Source organism: Vanessa atalanta, chromosome 26 (genome assembly GCF_905147765.1).
Source record: "Vanessa atalanta chromosome 26, ilVanAtal1.2, whole genome shotgun sequence".
In the NCBI taxonomy this organism is placed as follows: domain Eukaryota; kingdom Metazoa; phylum Arthropoda; class Insecta; order Lepidoptera; family Nymphalidae; genus Vanessa; species Vanessa atalanta.
Genome location: NC_061896.1, coordinates 1,407,632 through 1,429,957, shown reverse-complemented (window position 1 = coordinate 1,429,957; position 22,326 = coordinate 1,407,632). Strand labels below are relative to the sequence as shown.

General features: G+C 32.1%; 1 protein-coding gene across 1 annotated transcript in view; it reads right to left on the bottom strand.

Moving 5' to 3' along the window:
* Positions 1-2,566: 2,566 nt before the first annotated feature.
* LOC125073941 (nephrin) overlaps positions 2,567-22,326 on the bottom strand; it is a 238,009-nt gene continuing 218,249 nt past the window's right edge. The window contains exons 15-29 of the mRNA XM_047685061.1: positions 20,785-20,949; positions 18,967-19,125; positions 17,628-17,759; positions 17,119-17,199; positions 16,382-16,664; positions 13,704-13,939; positions 12,429-12,537; positions 12,012-12,181; positions 9,524-9,697; positions 9,030-9,223; positions 8,738-8,900; positions 7,434-7,552; positions 4,724-4,850; positions 3,992-4,113; positions 2,567-3,318 (exon numbers count right to left, since the gene is read on the bottom strand). Coding sequence (XP_047541017.1) covers positions 3,058-3,318; positions 3,992-4,113; positions 4,724-4,850; positions 7,434-7,552; positions 8,738-8,900; positions 9,030-9,223; positions 9,524-9,697; positions 12,012-12,181; positions 12,429-12,537; positions 13,704-13,939; positions 16,382-16,664; positions 17,119-17,199; positions 17,628-17,759; positions 18,967-19,125; positions 20,785-20,949 — 2,495 coding nt within the window. The 3' untranslated portion in view covers positions 2,567-3,057. The remainder of the gene's footprint in view (positions 3,319-3,991; positions 4,114-4,723; positions 4,851-7,433; positions 7,553-8,737; positions 8,901-9,029; positions 9,224-9,523; positions 9,698-12,011; positions 12,182-12,428; positions 12,538-13,703; positions 13,940-16,381; positions 16,665-17,118; positions 17,200-17,627; positions 17,760-18,966; positions 19,126-20,784; positions 20,950-22,326) is intronic.

Genomic DNA, 22,326 nt, shown 5'->3' with positions numbered 1-22,326 from the left:
TTCCCAAGGAATTGATAACATTTTTAGCAGCGCCAAGGTATATGGGCGGTGGTAACAACTTACCCTGAAGTGGTCCATTTGTTTATCTACCTATATCATAAAAAAAATGACCGAAAGTCATTTAACATTTATTCCATACTAAAACTTATCACGTAAAATATAACGTTCATTTTCGCTTAGAATATCTTACTTGCTTGTTGGTAGAGTTTTTTGTTGTAGATATTTATCATATGTTATCCTTCTACTAAGCAGTACTATTGAGTATTCTTGTTTACTGGTTTGAGGGGTGAGTGAGCCAGTGTGATTATAGGCACGAGGTAAATAACTTTTTAGTTTCAAAAGTTAGTGGTACATTGGCGACGTAAGGAATGGTTAATATTTTTCAAAATGGTTTTATCTATAGCTTAACTTCAGACGGCTCCTTTGGAAGTACGTGACACTTTAAAAAATAAAAAAAATTTTTTTAAAGATTAGGGTTATTTTGGAATAAAAAACATATTTAACATATATGTTTTAATTCAATTTACGCTGATTACACATCATGAGCATTACGTACGTAATATCAAAGTCACATTGGAATTATCGAACAATTTACAACCTTATAACTTTATAAAGAGGAGTTATTCTACAATGAACGAGAGATGTCAGTAATGATTTTATCAACATTGCTTACTTCAGTATTCAAATTTCGAATCGATTATTTGAAAATAATTTTATTGATGACGTTTTTACAATTCAATGTATTAAAAATAATTAAATTTAACGTTGATAAAATCATTAACGTATAAACTATAATGGAAATTTAATAAATTATTGAGCACGCAATTTTATCAACGATTAATAACATTGCCAAATATTTTATAACACATTTAATAAACATATGTTCATTTAAATAAAAAATCAAATGAACGTACGTTCATTTAATTCGAAAATCAAATTAATTACGATAAAACGATCGCATTATATTAAAATGACACTTAATTTTCAAGAATGTTTTTAACATTGACATGTTTAATTATTTTAGAAATATTGACAATATGTTTGAACTCGAGTTCTTAATACTATATGACAAGCTCGTGATTTATTAAACAAATATATTAACGTTACATATAACAACGGAGTCTATTAGCAACATAACTTGTATGGTATTATAATAAATGTTAACAAAAAAAACGACAAAATGCATTAATTTATATATTTAATTATATTTTATATGTATAATACTCAAAACTAACAGCTTGAGCTTCAGTCAATGAGAATGGAATTTAATATTAGATTTATTTTTATAATAAATTATTTCATATTTGGCAAATTAATTTAAAAATATTTCGAATTTTTGAAAAATGTTTTAAGCTTTAAAATTAATGATAATATCTATACGATTTATATCTAAAAGTTCGTTTTTATTTAAGATTAGATTTTGGCAATATCCTTATGTGATATTTTACTCTCAAAATGGCGTAAAATTATAAGGCACGGTTTGAATACATTACTAAATTTATTTTAATGTAGAAGGACGTACAACATAGCTACAATATTATTCTATTTAACATTAATAAAGCAAAAAAATAAAAATTAAATTAATTAATTCATTTAAAATAACCAACTACTTTGGCACTTCGTTATTCATTAAATTGAATGCCTTAAATGAAAATGATCATTCATTTATTACGACAATAAATGAAGTTCAATAATGATATGTTTATAATAATTGGAGTTTTTGATAAAAATAAAATAAAGGAAAGGAAATAAAATAAAACAAAAGAATATATATTAGATTTTCTTTTATTTAAATTCGAAATGTAACAGTAAATATCATCCATCTGTAAATATAATCGTATTTTCAATGGATGGATTTTGAAAATTTTGAAAAATGTTCATAAACATTTTTATTTTTTATTTTAAGACAAATCAGTCACGTAAATTCATTAATTACAAACAGATTGTTACAAAATCGACTTGAAAAATAAAATAAAATAAAATAAAAAAAAATAGCTTAATAACTTAAAAATAAAATTAGTAAAACTTTGGTATCTGTATTAACGCCGATTAAATTTTGTAGTAGAAACGCTATTTTTTATTTTAATGATTTATTTACAATTAATGTAAGCGGGGGGGGTTAAAATTAATTAATAAAAACTTATTATTATTGTCAGTTCGCGTTTGAGTATTATTTTTTATTTACATTTCATAAAATGCAACAATTACTCGCCACATTAAACTATAATTTTTATTGTTTTAAATGATTATTACGATAAAAAATAACACGTTTGATATTAAATATTAAATGACAATCATTTTGCGTCATCAATTATTTTTTTATAAAGTACAAAAATGTTTTTCGTTAAACAAGAACGTCTTAAAAAGAAAATAATTATGTTTAAGACGTTTCTGTCGTTTCGATAAATTATTTCGAATGTCATTCGAAAATAACTCTGATCAAACATCGAACGGGTAAATTTAAAATTTTTCCCATAAATTTTTTAAAAGATAATCAAATTTCTTTATGTAACAATATTAACTTTAAGTATATCATTAAAAACTTAACCAAAAAAGAGAGATCCTTCGTAGGGAATCGTTAAAAATTTAATTGGCAAATTATTTAGAGGAAATTACAAGTATTTATATAGTTTACTTAATATTATATTAATTTCATTACATTCGTCTGTAACACTTGTCTTTTGGACGTTTCGCCTAATTACAAAAAAAAAAAAAAATACACTTGTAATATTGATAAGTCAGTCAAACGATCATTACAACCAGACATAGCCCTTCAGTTTAATGTTGACATTATCGGCTATAATTCTTAAGATTTACCTTGATACTATCTAGATAACCATGGACACATATTCCTGTCACAAACAGTTCAATCGTTGATATCACAATCAATGAAATTTTAAAACTATCTAATATTTCTTTTTCACTAGTCCATCTATTTACAATAGATTCAATACACTCACCAAACATTGTAACTTCACTTGCACTGTTAAACACAAAACAGTTGCTGTCACTTGTTGAATCGAACTTCACTTCACTTCACTTTTTTTGTCAACTCATTTAGACTACATGCGTTTCGTTTCTCTTATTGTACGATTCGTCTATCGTTACGTTTTGTTTTTTGTTGTCTTTCTTGATTGTGCCGTATTGGGGCACGTCCGATGTTAGATTTTGCACTGTCAGAATTTGACTCGAATTACTATTCTGAGGAGTGCTCGATGATATTGGGCTCCCATATTGGTTGCCATACTTGTGTCTAGATGGATCTTTTAAGATCGACTGCGGCTGTTTAACCGATGGCGTTTGATTCATGGGGAGGTGCTGCAACAAAAAATATTAATTCAGTATATTTTTATTCGTAAGTAGCAGTTACAAGATTAGTAAAAGTGATCGTTGGTTTTCATATATAGTTTCTTGTCGGTACATATCAACAAAAATATTAATTTCGTTTCGACCATCAGTCTTTTCTTGTCTTGTTCAGGGAGTACATAGTTAAACAATGCTGTGTTTCTTTAAGTAAATACTAGTTTAACAAAACGTATAAGTATGACCAAAATATTTTATATACATTGTTATGTTATAGGGCAAAAAACCCGTGTGTTGAGGAAGACTCGCGATGATGCGTACTCTTGGACATTTGACAAATTTTTGGAGTCAGGAGAGATCACCGACAGTGTTTGTTTCGTTTACACTTTTTAAATAATCACAATGATAATTCATAATTGTTAAACGTACAGAGATAGCTTGAACTCACCCAGCAATTACAAATAGTTTACGAAATCCCATTAAGTTGTTTTAATCTCAGCAAAAATAGTATTAAAATTATATAAAAATACAACTTCAAAGGATACACTGGTACTGGCACTGGCCAGTATTGAATTATAATTTGCAATTTATTTGTTTGTTTGCGAACGTACAAAGGGAAATCCTCTTTGTAATAAGGATCGAATGAGATTAAATTAAGATAAAGTAAGAGAAATAGGAATATTTCTACCTGCGTGCAATTCCCCTGGTGGAGTACTGTGACGTCAGGTGGGGGGACCGCCATTTTGTCGAATCTCTGCCGTCTAAGTGTACCGCCCGCTGACTGCCTGTCTAGACCTGGTGTATAGCCATCTAGAATAAATTCAAGTTCATTTTTATAAAAGGGTAAATATGTTTATGTTTGTATAACCGATTTACCGTTAAAAGCTTATTTACATTATGTTGGTGGAGCTCGGGGTCTTGATTGATTCGATAATAGCTTCACCTTACGTTCGCTTTACAAGATTTTTACTTATTCACGATGAAGTTAATGATGGTAATGCTTTTACTTCAACTATGTATAAATAATAATAATAAATATTGGATAACTACATTACACTACTCTGACCCCAATGTAAGTAGCTAAAGCACTTGTGTTGTGGAAAATCGGAAGTAACGACGGTACCACGAACACCCAGACAGCATAGAAAACTAATGAACTTTTTCTACATCGACTCGGCCGGGAATCGAACCCGGCACCTCGGAGTGGTGGATTGGCTCATTCACCCTTCAAACCGGAACACAACGATATTAGGTATTGCTTTTTGGCGGTAGAATGAAGTGGCCATCCACCCGGATGGGCTTACACACACATTTCCAATTTTACACGATTCAGATATTGCTTAAAAATAGAAAAGATATACAATATAAAATAAATTACGATTATAGAGCTCTAGTACGTTAACCATTAATATTCTCTTACCGTCTAAGCCCATATTAAGGGGAGGGCTAGCCATATGTGGAGGGGATGTCGGCACTCCGTTTATAAGATGTGGTTTCGGTATTCCTGACGAGTACTGCTGCGGTGGTGTGGGCGTGCGACCGGCTTGCTATTGATAGAAAAAAAAAACATATTAGTTTTAATAATCATTTTAATCAGTCACGTGGTATTTTTTATTTTATTTTTAAGTAGAAAATAATTTGTTCAAATATTAAAAAAAAAAAAAAATGTGGAATGTTTTTCAACGAAAGACGTACCGAGTGACAATATAGACGATCTAGTAAATTTAAATTTCCCTTCCATGGCTTTTCGTTTTAATAAAACGGTATCAAGCGAAACGTTGACGAGGAGGAATGTCCGTTTCTTACACGAGTTGTATTTTTAGGGCATTTTTCCGAAACCGTGCTTGATTGGATGACCAGTAACTGAATTGTTTATTTATTAACCGGCTCCGGTTAATTTGAGGTTCCTTGTATTTTTTTAGAATGAAATACGTAGGCGGGTAAATGAATGACCTCATTTTACGGGGTTACAGTGGCGGTTGCCAGGGTTTCGATTTTGAATTTTTTAATGAACGATTTGAAATTAAATGTAGGATTAATTGAATTTAGCGTCGTTTGTCAAGCGCTTAGAGCGTACACTGTAGGTAAATTATTATAAACCATATAATCTTATATTTAACTAAATACATGATTTTCTAGCTTAGACATGATATATTTTATATCATTCCAATAAATCATTTTTAATTTATTTTGTTAATAAAAAACATATTCAAGTAACAAATACAGTATGAAAATTCGATCAAATATCATCAGAACGTATGTACCAAGTATAATTGACATTGGCAACTTGGCACTGGCTACGTTTGACAGTGCCAATTATTCTCATGTCTACACGTTTAATGCATTTATGATACATGCAACTACCGACACGATGAGATTATATATCCTTACGAATATATCACACAGATATTTATCTGTCATTGCTTTATATTGTTTTATGCGTGTGCCAGTGTTATGCAAGCTCTTTGGCATATGTATTATTTAACAACTATTATTTTTTAATAATAATAGTAGCTATGTCCCATTGTAACGAATTGTTGATATTCCTATTTACCCCTCTATTTAGGCCTAAAGCTCGTGTTAAGATTGACATTAGGATTGATCCTTTTTTAAACTATTGCGCTATTGACACTTAAATAATTCACGATCTATAAATTATACAGCTATTAATACTGTTAAGATTTTGTATAAGAATGAACTCTCAAATGACAGTGAAATATGAGAAAGTAAAATGTAATATTTATAATAATTATTATCTCATTTAAAGGACACAAAAGCCGTCATCGCCGAGTGGCTAGAACGCGTACATTCTAACCGATCATTGCGGGTTCAAACCCAATCAACACCACCGAAATTTAATGTGTTTTATTTGTGTTTATAATTTATTTCGCGGAGGAAAACATCGTGAGGATTGCATGTGCCTAATTTCAGTTAAATTCTGCCAGATGTGTCGCAACTATTGGAGCACCGTGATAGATATACAAACCATCAAAGTGAGCCCAGCAGTGGGATATTTACAGACAGTTAGTTTTTTTAACTTTTTAAAGGACAGACGCATCAAATTTCTTTATTCAATATAGAAGCGTTACACTTGCTTATTGATAGTCAAATTAAACACTACCACCGGTTTGATTCGGAAAAGCAAATACCCTGACCTGAGAACCGGCGAAAGAAACTCAGGGGATATTTTTTTTGTCAAGTTAATTATTTACATATATATTCAATATGAAAAGAATTATTATAATTATTATTTATCCTTTATTGCACCCAAACTTAAAACTAAAAATTACAATATTGCTACACAAAGTTACATGAGGCGCAACAGGCGGCCTTATCGCTCAGCAGCGATGTCTTCCAGGCAACCTTTGGGCAGAGGATCAGAATATTAACAGTATCAGTGTTTTAGTAAGATTTACTTACAGAGTAACTCTGCAAAGTGCATATTATTAAACATTTTCCATGAAATAATTCCTATAGATTTATTTTAAATTTCTTGATAAGCTGTGAAAAATTAACCGCGATATTTTGTAACGAGATGTTTTTGTTAACCTTAAGAATGCTTTGTTGTTAAGTTTACTTGGATTAAATACATTTTAATTTTGCTTAATTGTATACTTTTTCGTGTTTGTTTCCTTTGAATATTTGATAAATGTAGTAATTGTTATAGTCATCTATCAAACATAAGTCTCTAACAGATATACTGACATGGATTTTTATATGTAGACCGTCCGTCCCGATTTCATTGCATTTTTGCATTAAAAGCCTGTAAATTTCCCACTGCTGGGCTCCTCTCCTTTTTGAAGAGAAGGTTCGGAGCGTATTCCACCACGCTGCTCCAATGCGGTTTGGTGGATACAATTGTGGCAGAATTTCGCTGAAATTAGACACATGCAGGTTTCCTCATGATGTTTTCCTTCACCTCTGAGCACTAGATAAATTATAAGCACAAATTACACCAATTGAAAATCCAGTGGTGCTTGTCTGGCTTTGAACCCGCAATCATCGATTAAGACGCACGCGTTCGCGTTTAAATAAAATAAGGTGTGAAGTTGTCTTCATCTTCTTCAACCTCATCATGTAGTTTTCCTGTAATTCTGTGCGCTCATCATAAGAGAACTTCGATCGCTTACCTGTTGCAAGTATTCCCCAATCAGAGGCGGATACGAGAGGTATCTATCCGACGCCATATTGTAGTAGGAACCATCCAATGGCGGCATGGGACTGGGCGCCGGCACGTAGTTCTGTTTACCTGGTAACATAGCATAGCTGTATTATTCACATGTTTGTGAATTGTCACACACAAATACACACAATAAAAAGTAGACTTAAATTGATTGGAGATCGTCTTAGAATATATATCATAACTGATGTCGTTTTAACTGATTATGGTCTCGGCAGTCAATTTCTAAATTATTATTACTATTATTATATATAGTACTAGCTGTTACCCGCGGCTTTGCTCGCGTAGAATATGAATATATTTGTATACCACGTTGGTGTGTATTTCAGCCCTTAGGGTAGAATATCCAGAAACGCGAATCAACTCATTTTTATTCGGTAGCCCAAAAATAAAATTTCGAGCTTCTAACTTCAAAATGACAGACTTCCTTTATCCTTTGTCCTTTCTCAGGCTCTAGACTATTTGTGTACCAAATTTAATTTAAATCGGTCCAGTAGTTTTGGCGTGAAAGCGAGACAGACAGACAGAGTTACTTTCGCAATTTATAATATTAGTATGGATGGTATGGGTTATAAACTTGTGCACTAGCACAAATGTGTGCGTTTTTTTATGTTTGCTCTTGTCCCTAATGACCTCTACAGCGTCACCGGGCGAAGAGGCGAGTTCAAAACTGAATGTTGGGAACCCACTTAAGGGCTCAAAATACGCGTTCTAAGGGTGCCTCCTGCGAGGACGGACCTCGGCTTTGGACGCCGTAGTCGACGGGAGAGAGGAATGACGTGTGCATCGTCGTACGCCTAGGTGTCGACGAGTCGGTAATTATATCAGGTAACAAGGGTGCACTCTAATATCAGACTAGAAAGAGTTCAGGCGCAGGACCAACTGCTTTACGTACTTTCGAGGCACAGGAGTGTACAATTATACTCCAGACTATTACTAAGATTTTTTTACAAAATATACATGGAGGTAGGACTTTGTGCTAGCCGTCTGGGTAGGTACCACTCATTCATCAGATATTCTACCGCTAAGCAGCTGTACCCAGTATTGTTGTGTTCCGGTTCGAAAGGTGAACCAGTGTAACTACCCAATGGCAATGTGAGGAATGGTTAATATTTCTTGTAGCGCCATTGTCTATGGGTGGTGGTGACTACATAGGCTACATTTTTTATTGAAGGGGTAATATGTGGTGTGACGGTTTGTCTGCTATCACTGTGGGCTCACTTAGTTAATAAATTTGTTATAAGTTTTGCTTACCAGCACTCCGTCCTAAGGTGCTATGTCCGCTTATGTCCTTATGTCGGTGCGGATGTGGCAATGTCCTGGCGTGGTCACCTTCGTAGACCGCGTAGTTCGGTGGGGGGTAGTCCAAGGGCGGGGGTATGACGAGGCTCTGTTCACCCATTAGGTATGCGTCCGTCTGTAGTTGTATTCGTTTTTAAATATATGCTTTTCTTATGATTTTAAGAAACAATGAAGTCATTATACTTTCTTGTCTTTAAGTATTTACGATTATCAGAAACATAAGAAATACTGTTATATAACTTACCTGATTTAACATGTGCCTGCTCGGCATGCTAGGTACTTCAGGTATGGGAGGAGGGGGCCTGTCATCCCCATCTTGGGAGTATGTTTCCGATTTCTCCGACACAGAGCTGAGTGTCTCTCCAGTCATTGTGTCATTGTAAGATGAAGGGGCGTACATCTCAATAGTGGCTGATTTCGAAGACTGACCAGCTTGTTCTGTTTTTAAAACATTTTTTTTATATAAAATTTAAATTTAAATAAGTTTTATTTAAAAAGTTTCTATATATATATATTTTATTAATATTATATAGAGTGAATTGTTATCTTTGCGTATATCTCTTTCTATTATCACGAAATTGACATTTGAAAGAACAAGACAGCAATAGAACAATGCAATCAATATTAGAATTCTAGAAATAAAAAATTGAGTAAGGAATACATACTTAGAAGAATTTAACATAAAACATTCATGCTTCTATTAAATAAACATAAAGAATAAAGTTCAATAATGATTACCTTTTAAACGTCTCGATCGTCTTTTCAAAATAAAACATGCAACAAACGTAGCGTTACCGAAAATTAAAATAGCAATAACTACGATGGAGACGAACACAATGACTAGTTTCGATGCATCCGCCGTTTCTACGAACTCTGTGGAAACTACGTTTAGCTCACTTACTTCCGACGAGGCTACAACAAAACGAAAACAAAAAACAATAAGAAATTAATTAAAAACAAAAACAAAAAAAAAAAAAATTAACCTAAAAATAAGCAAACATGCAATATTTCAATCTCAGACGAAAATGTAAATTATTTTCGTCGGATAAATATTTTATTCGTTGAAATACAATTCGTATTTTCAAAATGATAAATGAAAATAAATTTTATGAAAAATATTGCACTTCTGCTTATAGAAATAAAATACGTAAGCACATCTACGGAACACATTCATTCTTAATTCAAACCTCGAATGCGTTTATTCGTCCTCCTGTGCAGACAGAAACCGACCAACAGTACATTCAAGAGGATAAGCGCTGTGCCAACAATTGTACCGGTTATTATAAAAACTCCCGGTACATGGTATGAGTTATATTCCTCTGAACTCGACTGTACTGATGATGGAATGACGTCTATGCAGCATGAAATAAGGCATATTTTTGAATATACTTTTTTATTCGTATCAATTTCGATTGTATCACAGGCAATACACTTGAGGCTCTTGTCGCATTAATGTACTGTGTATTATGTTAGGGATTGAATAAAAAATTGATAAAAATTTATTGTGACATAGTTTCATCTCTTATTTCGAAGCTAGTGATTAGTAGTTTTTCAAACCTCGTTCAAACTTTACTTATATTCTTATCTGTGCATTTGAAATTGGAATACAAAGACCGAATCTCATTCATTTCTTCAACAGATACGTATATATTATCGCGATAAATTTGATCAAAGGTTGGCCCAACGGTTTGCGATTAAAAATAAATCTACATGAAAACCCAAATGTTTTTCGAAACTATCATTAGCATTCATTTGTATCTGCGGAGCGTTCATAAATTGTATTCATATGAATATTTTATGAACGATGAGATAAATTTGAATATATGAACAATTTGAATTTTATTTGCATAATTTATTAATAATCAACGTGTATCTATTATGTTCGGGTTTATTAATATTAATTAATATTAATTAACCGTTAAAGCTTTATACACTATTCGTGTTTGTAATCAATTTAACTAGAATACGAATATTTTATATCGGTGCACAGTTTACAATAATGGATGACTAATTATTTGTTTATCGTATATAACGTTTCGGACATGACTTTAATCGTCATAACAAACACGATACACGATAACGAAATTTGTATAATTTAATATATTTTTCGAAAATCGAACTTGTACACTTTTAAATATATCGTGACTTGTTAGTTCTGAAAACATTTTCATAATGACTTGTTACTTAGTAAATATATCATGTAACAAAATTATGTTTTTTTTTTTTTTTAACAATTGTCACTGAAATCTTCATAAGTTCTATGTAATGATTTACACGAATTGTATTTAAAATATCTCTCGCAAGATCAATTAAAGTAAAAATATTTCAAATTTTGTTGGTGTATTAATGGAATGAGTTCAAAATTCGCTTAATTCAAGTCAAACAAATGAGAGCCTTTTGCAATATTATATATTGAGGATCTGTTTAAGATAAAACAAGTAACTGCCTTACAACTTTGTTTACGGTACACAACCTAGATTCAACATCAGCTATGTCACTATTATATGTGTCATTCAAAAGAAATGTAAACGTTTATCCTATTGAGAATAAACGAATCACACCATTAATTTAATCATATTTACTTGGTGGTATCTTTGTGCCCATCAGGGTACCCACTCATACATTCAAACAGCAATACTGAGAGTTGTTGTGTTTCGGTTTGAAGGGCCAGTAACTACAAGCACAAGGGACATGACATCTTAGTTCCCAACGTTGGTGGCGCATAATATGAGAAGCTATTAATATTCCTTATAGTAACGTCTATGGGCAGGGATGACCACTTAGATCCCATGGAAAATTTGACCATCCACCTACATATAAGATAAAAAAAATATAAATTCTGCAAATAATTCTATAGATGGTATTAAGACTTGAGTACATACATTATTACATACATTAGCCGCCTGTAAATTTCCCACTGCTGGGCTAAGGCCTCCTCTACCTTTGAGTAGAAGGTTTGGAAAACATTCCACCACGCTGCAATGCGGCTTGGTGGAGTACACATGTGGCAGAATTTCTTTAAAATTAGACACATGCAAGGTTTCCTCACGATGTTTTCCTTCCCCGCCGAGCATGAGATGAATTTTAAACACAAATTAAGCACATGAAAACTCAGTGGTGAATGCCTGTGATTGAACCCGAAATCATCGGTTAAGATACACGCGTGAACCACTAGGCCATCTCGGCTCTCCAGTTGAGTACATGAATTATTAATATGTATACTTACTAAGGGTTGTAACTTTAGTGTCATCCGGTCGGTATTTACTTTGGCCCAGTTTATTGAGAGCCATCGCAGAAAAAACATAATCGGTGTGCCTTTCGAGACCGTGGACTGTGTATACAGTTGAATTTCTGGGCGTCACGTCTTCGTATCTATACGTGTCTTCGTTGATTTTTCTAAAAGTTTTTTTTTTTTTTTATTAAAAAAAATACGATTATGAATATTGATAATTTCTCTATGAGATTTTTTTCATTCGATTAAAAATAAAATTGTTGATTGTTATTACAACAATGTTTATTGAATTTGTTTTGTAGTGTGTTTTAATATAATATATTTTAATGTGTGTATTAATAATGATTCATTTAGAATAAATAGATAGATAAAATCATTTTTTTTTAAGTATAACAAACACAAAATACATACCGATATCGTATTCTATACCAAGAGAATAACCCGCCATCGAATCCTGGGATCCATGATAATGTCACCGAGTTGTGGGTAACATTTGTAACCATTATAGAAATAATTGGATCTGAAAACAAAACCCTCTGATAATTTGTATGTCGTTCAGAAATACTGTACGTGCTTGTAATTAATTTTACACAGTGTTATGAAAACAGAATAAATAAAATTCTAAAAATAAATCAACACAATAAATATAATTATTATTTCTTTTAACATAAATCATTATGAGTTTATAATAATCGAATATATTAAAATATTGAATAATTATTATAAATTATAATAAATAAATAAATATAAATATTGGACAACATCACATACATTACTCTGATCCCAATGTAGGTAGCTAAAGCACTTGTGTTATGGAAATCAGAAGTAACGACGGTACCACAAACACCCAGACCCAAGACAACATAGAAAACTAATGATTTTTTCTACATCGACTCGGCCGGGAATCGAACCCGGGACCTCGGAGCGGCGTACCCATGAAAACCGGTGTACACACTACTCGACCACGGAGGTCGTCAAATGATTCGAATTATTATAATTACATACGATTTTAATAAATAGTACACACTTAATAATTCATTGTTATTTATTATAGAGCCTGTAATTAAATTTACTTTGTAAATATTCATTATAAATTTTAATTTATCACATAGATACAATATTCAGAGCTAAGGATTGTTTTCTTTTGTTGTCTTTCAAACAAGCCAAACATGGTTTGTTATTTGTAATAAAAGCAAAACAAAACGCAGAGGGAACTTGGAGGGACGTTTTCACACAAAGATGTGAAATAAACTGGACGTAAGAGTCAAAGAAAAAGAAAGATATAGAGTCAGGACGCCTACGCCGTAGACGCGACTGCTACGAGTTTTTAATATTTCATTTTTAAAATACATTGTTTTTAATTTAATTAAAAACCTTGTTCGTCAAATTATTTATTGTTATGAAATTTATGAATTAAAAAAATAATCAGTGTAATTTTGGTTTTTATTAATATTATATAAAAAAAGTTAAACATTTTTTCCTCTAGAATTACTATATTAGCAATATGTGTAACTCAAATACAAAGCTACAAAAAGAGCTTGATAAGCTTAAATATCTAAATAGAAGTGAAAGCTTTAAGCTCGAATACTATTAGTCTATTGCAGCTTAACTGTTAGCTACGGGGTAATTTCCACTAATAGTTTCAAGGTCAGCATAGTCTAAAATGTATGACAATTAAATCCTTACCGGGAGCGCTTGTTATATCCAACTTAACAGACGTAGTGCTGAAACCCAAATCATTTCTAGCCCCACATTCATAAGAGCCATAATCCGATGATCCGATGTCGTTTATGAGCAGAACCGAAGTGTACGTTATAGGGTCAGTCTTGTGGAATTCAGCGAAATATTTCGTCGATGTATTGACTGGCAGTTTCGCGCCGTTTTTTGACCATGTGAAGTTTGGCGCCGGGGCCGCTTTGCACCTGGAAAATATTTTTCTATGTAAACCCTGTCTCAATTTTTTAACATGACCCTAATTAAGCGACCATTACATGTGATGATGGATCTATTCACTCTATGCTCTATAATCAAATCAAAATATACTTTATTCAAGTAGTCTTTTTAAAAGCACTTTTGAATCGTCATTTTAACAAACTATATTAAGTAAAGCTACCACCGGTTCGGAATGTATGATCAACCGAGAAGAACCAGCAAGAAAGTCAGTAGATACTCTTTTTCAACTAATAAAATAAAATGCCTAGTTTACCAATGTATTTTTTACAATTGATTTGAATTATGAAACGGCAAAGTTAAAAATGTCTTGATTGACTTGCATTAGTATGAGTGAGTGAACATCATGCTTATAACATATCTTAGTGTGCGTGAGATAACTAAAAGTATGGACAGCAAAAAAAGTACTATATTTGTTAAGTTTATTTTAATAAAACATTAATTAATTCAACGTGAGTGAACGGATCTCTATAACAAGATGAATAGTCTAAATTTGATGCCAAATTATTGATAAAGTTTAAACTTTATACAATGTATTATTTACTTATGAAATATAATATGAAATAATATATAAAAATATAATTTACATATAGGTTTTTTGTGAGCTTACGTTTTAATTTTGAAGTCAAGTAGGTTCCTATCGTCAAATGACAAGATTATATCAAATGTAAAGCAACCAGTTCGGAATGTAGAGTCATAAATTAATCACAAATCGGCAAACAATGGACCATCTGATGGTAACTATCAATCTTGGTAGCTAAGTGTTATGTCTCTTTTGCGTGCAGTTGTACTAACTCTCTCAACCTTCTAACCAGAAATTACCAATACTAAGTAATGGTGTTTGGCGGTAGGATATCTGATGGCTGGATGTTACCTACCCAGACCCTAGACCTAAATATTTAACAATGTTTTATTAATAATTCCCTACTTTACAAATTTTAATTTTCAATGAAAAACTTTAAAACAGACCAATGAATATGTTTACATACAGCCGAAGTTTTTCCAAGCAAATTAGTAATTATTTGATAATACCATTCAATTTTTCGTTCGATATTTAAAACGGGTCAATGTATATACAGGATGTTTTTAACTAAGTCAGTATAAGAAAAAACAATGAATCTGTTATAGGAAAAATTAACTTATTTATTTATGAAATTCGGTATCAATATTATTTCAAGTGAGTCGTCCACAGAAACATATACGTTGTTCGAAAAAAGCTCTTATATTAATATAATAGAATTCAAAATAAATAGGAATATCATTCAAATGGAAACGCACGATGACTTCCGCAAATAGATCCGTATATCGTTTTATTTATAGCTTAGATTAGCGCTAATTAACAGCATTCAGCTAAAATTGCATCTACTAAAACCTTATAACGCGATTAATTCACTATGATATGATTTTATTGCGAATTAAAATCGTATTTGTAATTAAAATCCATGTTAATTGTCGTTTATATCTGTATATATTTAGTGATAATCTGTTTGACATATTTTTAAAGCGATTATCGTCTATTCTACACTAATAAATTATTTTTTTGTAGTATTAAATTGATTACTCGTAATTTAGCGCGTTCGGAGGTTTTAGTACATAATTTTATTAAATGAGCTTAGTTTTTTCATCCGATTGACCTGACAATCGTTATGTTTATGTTTTTGGGTTTATATATAAGTGCCCTTTATAGTTTTATTTATATATTTTATGTCAGGCCTCGTGTTCAGACCCATATGTCGTTTGACCGAAGATAGTAACACTGAGTTTTCACGTGGTTTACGGTTGGTTTACGCGTGAGGCAACCTCACGGTAACGGCAACGGAGTGACGGATACTCCAAGCCTTCATGTTCAATTTAAGAGCATTTCGTGGCACAAAATTGTGTCATATTTTTTTTTATCTGTACACATTATTTTATTAAAAAATTTTAAAACACAATAATCATACTTATAATCGAAATATATGTCGTTCATTAATAAATAATATAAAAACAAAAATAAATGACTAAAATCCAGATAATTTTAAAAATTAACGTTTCACATATTTAAAAACACGTGCGATAATATTTTGAACCCGTTAAAGCTTCCGACTTTGAAGTCAATACGTCCTTCCGGTGGCAAGTTATTCGTTTTGTACAATAAAATACCGTCAGGTTTACATTAACCAATTAATAAAAAGGCTTATGTTTAAATTTAATAGTAGTATTTTTTTGTAATAAGCAATTAATGTGAATTTTAATAAACAATATTAAGTAGTGAGATTCTTTCTGTTTCTTCTAGCTAGATCCAGATTCTTGTTTGCATTTAATTTAATTTTGTAAAATGTCGATTATACGTCCAGGAACACACCCGAGTAAATTATATTTTCATTCTGTTGCTAAATTTGTTTTTAATAATATATTTATCTATACACACTTACTTGCAAGTTAATCTTCCAACATGACCAGTATTGGACGCAGATTTCGCTAAGTTTGGTGACGCATCCATTTCAGGTTTAAATTTGACAACTAACATCACATCCTGGGTTGTATCACCACCGATACCATTATTGACGATACATTGGAAGTTACCAACGTCTTCTCTTGTCGCTCCTTCGATGGTGAGGTAGCTGGTTTGATTTCTGGGCTCGAATGTTACGGATCTTGGTGGTATGTCGTAACCTTTGCGTTGCCATTTGATATGGTCCGATGTTAGCGGATTTCCTGTTCATCAAATTTTTTTTTAATTTTCGCGGAATATTCTTTACAAATGCTTAGAAGAGATTCCATTAATGTGGAATCAATCGACAAATATTATCATGACGTTAACTAATATGCAGAAAAAATTCTATAAAATCAATACGTCGAATGTTTAAAATGGAAAGGAAAATCATATAGTATTTTCTGAGATTAGAGCAATAATATCGTCCCAATGACTCTTTAAAGAGGCACTTTTATTATTTTACTTTGATAGTATACAAAAACCTCTCCTGATATTGTCAAACTATCAACTCTACGCTATATAAATATAAGCTAAAGATTAATTTTATAATTCGAAACGTCTACTAAAACTGCACAAAGATAACAGTTAAATAAAACATCGTATCATTTTAAAATATTAAAATGATTTAATTCGAAGCACGATCTTTATTAAAATCAAAATAAGATATCAACTTACCCGCGGCTGTGCATGCAAGTACCGCATTCTCGTTTGGATTAGACAATGCATTTTGTGACACTGATTTGATTTCCGCCGGGACTGAAACAAAAAAAAAATTATCTAATATTACAATACTGTTTGTAGAGTTATCTCTAGGAGCGATTATATAATTCTAAAAATGTTTACAGGGGTAGAAATCTAGATCACATTTGAGTACTAAGCTGTATCAATTATATTTATAACATATTATTTTGTTTATTTATAAACAGCACCCGTGCGAAGTCACGACACGACACGTGATATGACAGAAAATTTCAAGTCAAAAAAAAATTTAAAATTTTATGTAATAACATAGAACATCAAAAAATTATAATTACATAAATTCATTATCGTAGTCCCATTAATTTATAACATGACATTAAAAATAAAATAACTTTTCATAAAACTTTATAACACCTGTAACTTTATTATAAGGTCAATGAACAATGTACGACATTGTTACATTTTAACATTTTAAAGCGACTTACAATGTACGTTAACTGTTATGTTGACGGTTGCTGCGCCCTGGGAGTTGACAGCCTCGCACGTGTATATACCGGCATCGTGACGTGTGAGCCTAGTCATGTTCAACATACTACCCTCGGAAATTATTCTGTCGTCTGAAACAAAACACTGTGTTACTTGTGCTTATATACAAAAAAAAAAATGTCTGATCTTTGGGGGAGGCCTATATCCAGCAGTGGACATCCTTCCGCTGAGAGAGAGAGAGAAAGAGTCCGACCCTATTAACCTCACTGCTCGATGGTCTATAGGTTAGATTACGTTCGTACGTAATCCTAGCCAATGACGCAGGTTCAATATTGGTTAAATACCATTGAATTTTGTCTATAAATCATCACGTGTTCAGCTCGAATGAAAATATCGTGTTTACTTGTATGTGTCGAAAAAAAGCTTGTTCTACGTATGTTATATACGTTGAACAAGCTGCAGAGCTTCATAAGGAACTGAGGCTTAGGAGTTCTTCATTTACAGGCTATTCTATACTTCTTCTATACTAAACGTGTTAAATTAAACCTTTAAAAGTACTAATAACCGTCTGAAAATGTCCCACTGTTGTATAAGACCTCCTTCCTTCCTTTAAGGAGCGGGTTTGGAACTTTCACCACGCTCTTCCAATGCGAGTGGCAAAATTTCATTCAAGTAGGCTTTTTTACAAGCACTTTTGAATCGTCATTTTAACAAACTATATTAAGTGAAGCTACCACCGGTTCGGAATGTTGATTCTACCGAGAAAAACCGGCAACAAACTTAATAGTTAATCTTTATCAACATCCAGAAAAACAGTCATGTTGGTTAAATATATAGATACATGAAGTCCTCACGATGTTCATCTTATCACCGAGCACGAAATGAATTATAAATGCAAGTGAAGCGTATGGTGCTTGTCTAGGTTTGAACCCGCAATCATAGGTTAACTTTAACCACTAGACCATCTTGGCTCAAACCTGTCTCGTAAATCAAATAGGAGAGGATTTTGTCTGGCATTTGGTCATTAACGAACGCTTACGCATTGACAAAAGGTCCAGGGGGAAATGAACTTATCTAGGCTTAAATAAATTTTATGAAGATAGATATCACATAATGATATCTAAATGTTATTAAAAAAGATAACGGGGACAATTAGTTTAATAATGTCAAAGCTCATTAAATACGAGTTTTTCACAGACCTAAGATTTAAGTTCAATTTCAAAGCGTCCTAAATATACATTTGCTTCAATTATTACGCAACTTTAACGTAAGGTACTTTGTTTTAATTATGTTATTATTTGCGTGTCTACTGTTATAATTGTGTGATCATATACTTACTTGAAGTGCTGTACGAAGACGGTGTAATGGGCAGGCCGTCTTTGGTCCAGGTGTAAGCGATGCTGGATGGATTACCGTCAGCTCGAAGCATGATGACCAAAGGTTCGTTTTCTACCCCGACTGTCGTGTAGGGGGTCGTTTCGTCGAAGATTGGCGCATCTAGATAAGAATTTGAACAATGTTCACGTCTGATTGGGGGAATGATACTTAAATTTACTTAAATACATAATTAACCCTTACAATATATTCAGCCGATGTTTTTTTGACGTCATTCGATCAATATTCTTTATGTACTTTTTGAAGATTGATATTTTAATATAATATTATAATAATTGACAAGGTAAATAAATAACTTTTCGTTTATAAAGTCTAACTTAGTTCCCAATTATTAGAATGATTTATATAATATATGTTTATGTACATGTTAGTTAAAATAAAATTTTTGATTTTTTGTCGTATGTAAAAATATTGGATTTTCTAAAATACCATTGTCGAAATAATCTGTGCATCGTTGGTACAGTTAAACGCTATAAACAAGTCTAACATTGTATTGAAGGCTGTGAATATATAGAATGTAAGAGCTAAAATAAATCCTCCCTGATCATTTGTAAAATACCAAATATATTACTAAAAAGTATCTGAGAAGTAACTTGTTTCAATGAAAATTTTAACGTAATATCAAATAAAAGTTTCTCTAAAAAATATAAAATTCAATCAAAAGAAAAGTTCTCATTGATATAACCAGCATTCGGCTTCATTTCACCCGAAGCACAAAATAGCATGAAAAATGAGCCCACAAGCGAGCAAGCCAAGCCACAATGGCTTGCAAACTATAAAAGAAGATTAGCTCACAAAGAACTTTTAATATGACATCATGAGGCTATTTTATGCTTAACTAGCAGCCACACGCGGTTTCTTTTTAATTCAAATCAATATTATTAAGTTGCACGCAAGTTAAGTGAGAAGATCATTACTCAATGTATTTAAGTGTTAATGTAACTCAGTGCCGATAGATGGCGTTAGTTGAATATTTCATATTTCTGAATCGCGCTGGCAAGATATTTATTAATGGGGATATATAGTCTAGAATAAACAACTTTTTGTAATCGATCAATATCTGGTGTATTATTATTAATAAGGGTGAAAATAATTTACGTGTCAAATTTTACAATTATACGAAAAATGATAAAAAATCGTACATATATAGTTTAGTTAAATATATCTAGGAAGTAGCTTATTCTTTTGCACTTATTTGTTGGTATAATCTACAATCCAACATCTGTGGCAGCTTATAATTATATAGCTTAATTGAATAAGCCATGTGCAATTTCACGTAAATTCTCTTCTTGTTCTTAATCTACTTTTTGTTTATAGAGTTAGAAGTGATTTTTGAAGATTTGTGATATACTTCATATCGTGTCTGATTCATATACTTAAACCTGTTATAGTGTTTATATGCTCATTATTAATTAAACTCTAAATAACTTTTCCAGCAATGAGTCTGAATGTATGGTTATCACAGTAATCATTAAAGCCAAGTTGTATTGTGTAAGACTGTATTTATTTTGATTTTATCGCGTAGAAATAAAGAAAGAGACAGCAATACAATTTTTCGGAAAAGTCTATATTATAAACCGTCCAACATAAAATAAGGTTTATAAACGTAGCCTCAATATTAACTTTAAATGTTAGCTTTAAAAACATAAACATTTACAAAGGCTTTATATAAAAAGATTATCCCACAAGAAACGAGTTAAGGCATTTAAAAAGCCAGCTAATGATATACAAGATAGAAAACATAAAAAGACATTGGCTTACAAAGAACTTTCAGCGTTAATGCATCGTGCACACTCCGCTGCAGCGCTTCATTCATCGCTTGACAAGTATACACAGCGCTGTTTAGGTCCTTCGTGATGTTCAATTTCAGTTCTATAGTGGACACTGTGCCGCCGTGGAGGCCTTTTTTCAGCTGCATCGGGAGACCTGTGGAAGAATTTATACTGGTTAGTAAAGGATTTTTAGGTTTTATTTTGTTTGTGTGGTATTTGATTTCCTTTTGTTGTATTGTACGTTTATTTTCATGGTTCCGTTATATGTATATACATCTATTTGCATACGGCGCGCCTTTTTACGTTAAATAAAAAATATTTATAATGAACTTAACAATCTAATTTGTATTTTTATGCTGACTCTACGCTTAGTTGTCGCACACACACTAACATATATGTAAGTGCGAACATAACTCATACCAATGCATGCTGATAATACTTTAACGGCGAATAGCGCACCATCGTGAGTAATAGATCTTTATTCTAAATTGATTTGGCGTTTATTTAAATTACCAACAAGCATTCAAATCTCTTTTGGAACATATTATAAAACTTTTTATATTTATTATGAAATTTGATAAAATTGGCCATCTTAAGGTGACCTTCGTCCATAAATACTCAGCACTGGAAGAAATATAAACCATTTCTTACCGCGCCAACGTTACGCGAAATCCCATATTATCCTCGAATGTAATTACACTGACTCACTCACCCTTCCAACGAGATATAGAGACAAGTCTACAGTGATATGTTAAACTTATGTATGTATTTAACTTTAACGCAAACTAAACACAAATCAAAATGCAAATAAAAGCGACGTTTTAAAGTTACGTTGATATTGTTTTGTGAGATCTTGGCTTGTTTCCATATTTTCATAGACATTTTGCTACCGAGAAAAGAAATATTGTTTGGTAGTACCAAAAACTAACTTTGTTTAACTATTGCAATGGATGATTTTTGTTATATCCATAGAGGTTCTAATGCCTCGTTCGTATTGGCTATTATTATTATTGAGATTTAATTCCGTCACTTACAACCCATTGTAAAAAGGAATTTTTAAAGGAATTCTCATCAGCTCGGAGTTTGGAAGTTGAGTAAGTTAAGTAAGACTAACAGAACAAGTATTAGGTATTTAGCTAGTTGCTTCAAATTGCCACCCGAACGAATTCAAGTGCTATGGGACGGCTATTCGACTAATACACTTTTATTTTCATTCTATGGGTATCGAACGAACGGGTCACCTGATGATAATACCACCGCTTATATAAATTGGCGCTGTAAAATGTTAAACGCAAGAAATTGCGAATGCTCCACCAAAATTGGAAGCTGAGAAGTCCTTTGTACCGGTAATAATACTGGCTTAGTCACACTTCAAAAAACTTAATACTAAGTATCTCTATTTGGCGGTTGAAAGTCTGATAAGTAGATGGTACCTCACCTAGATGGACTTGCGCTATTCTTAGAGGTGTTCGGTCAGTCAGTAGCACACATGACTGATGGCAGATTGATAGGAATATAAATGATATTATTG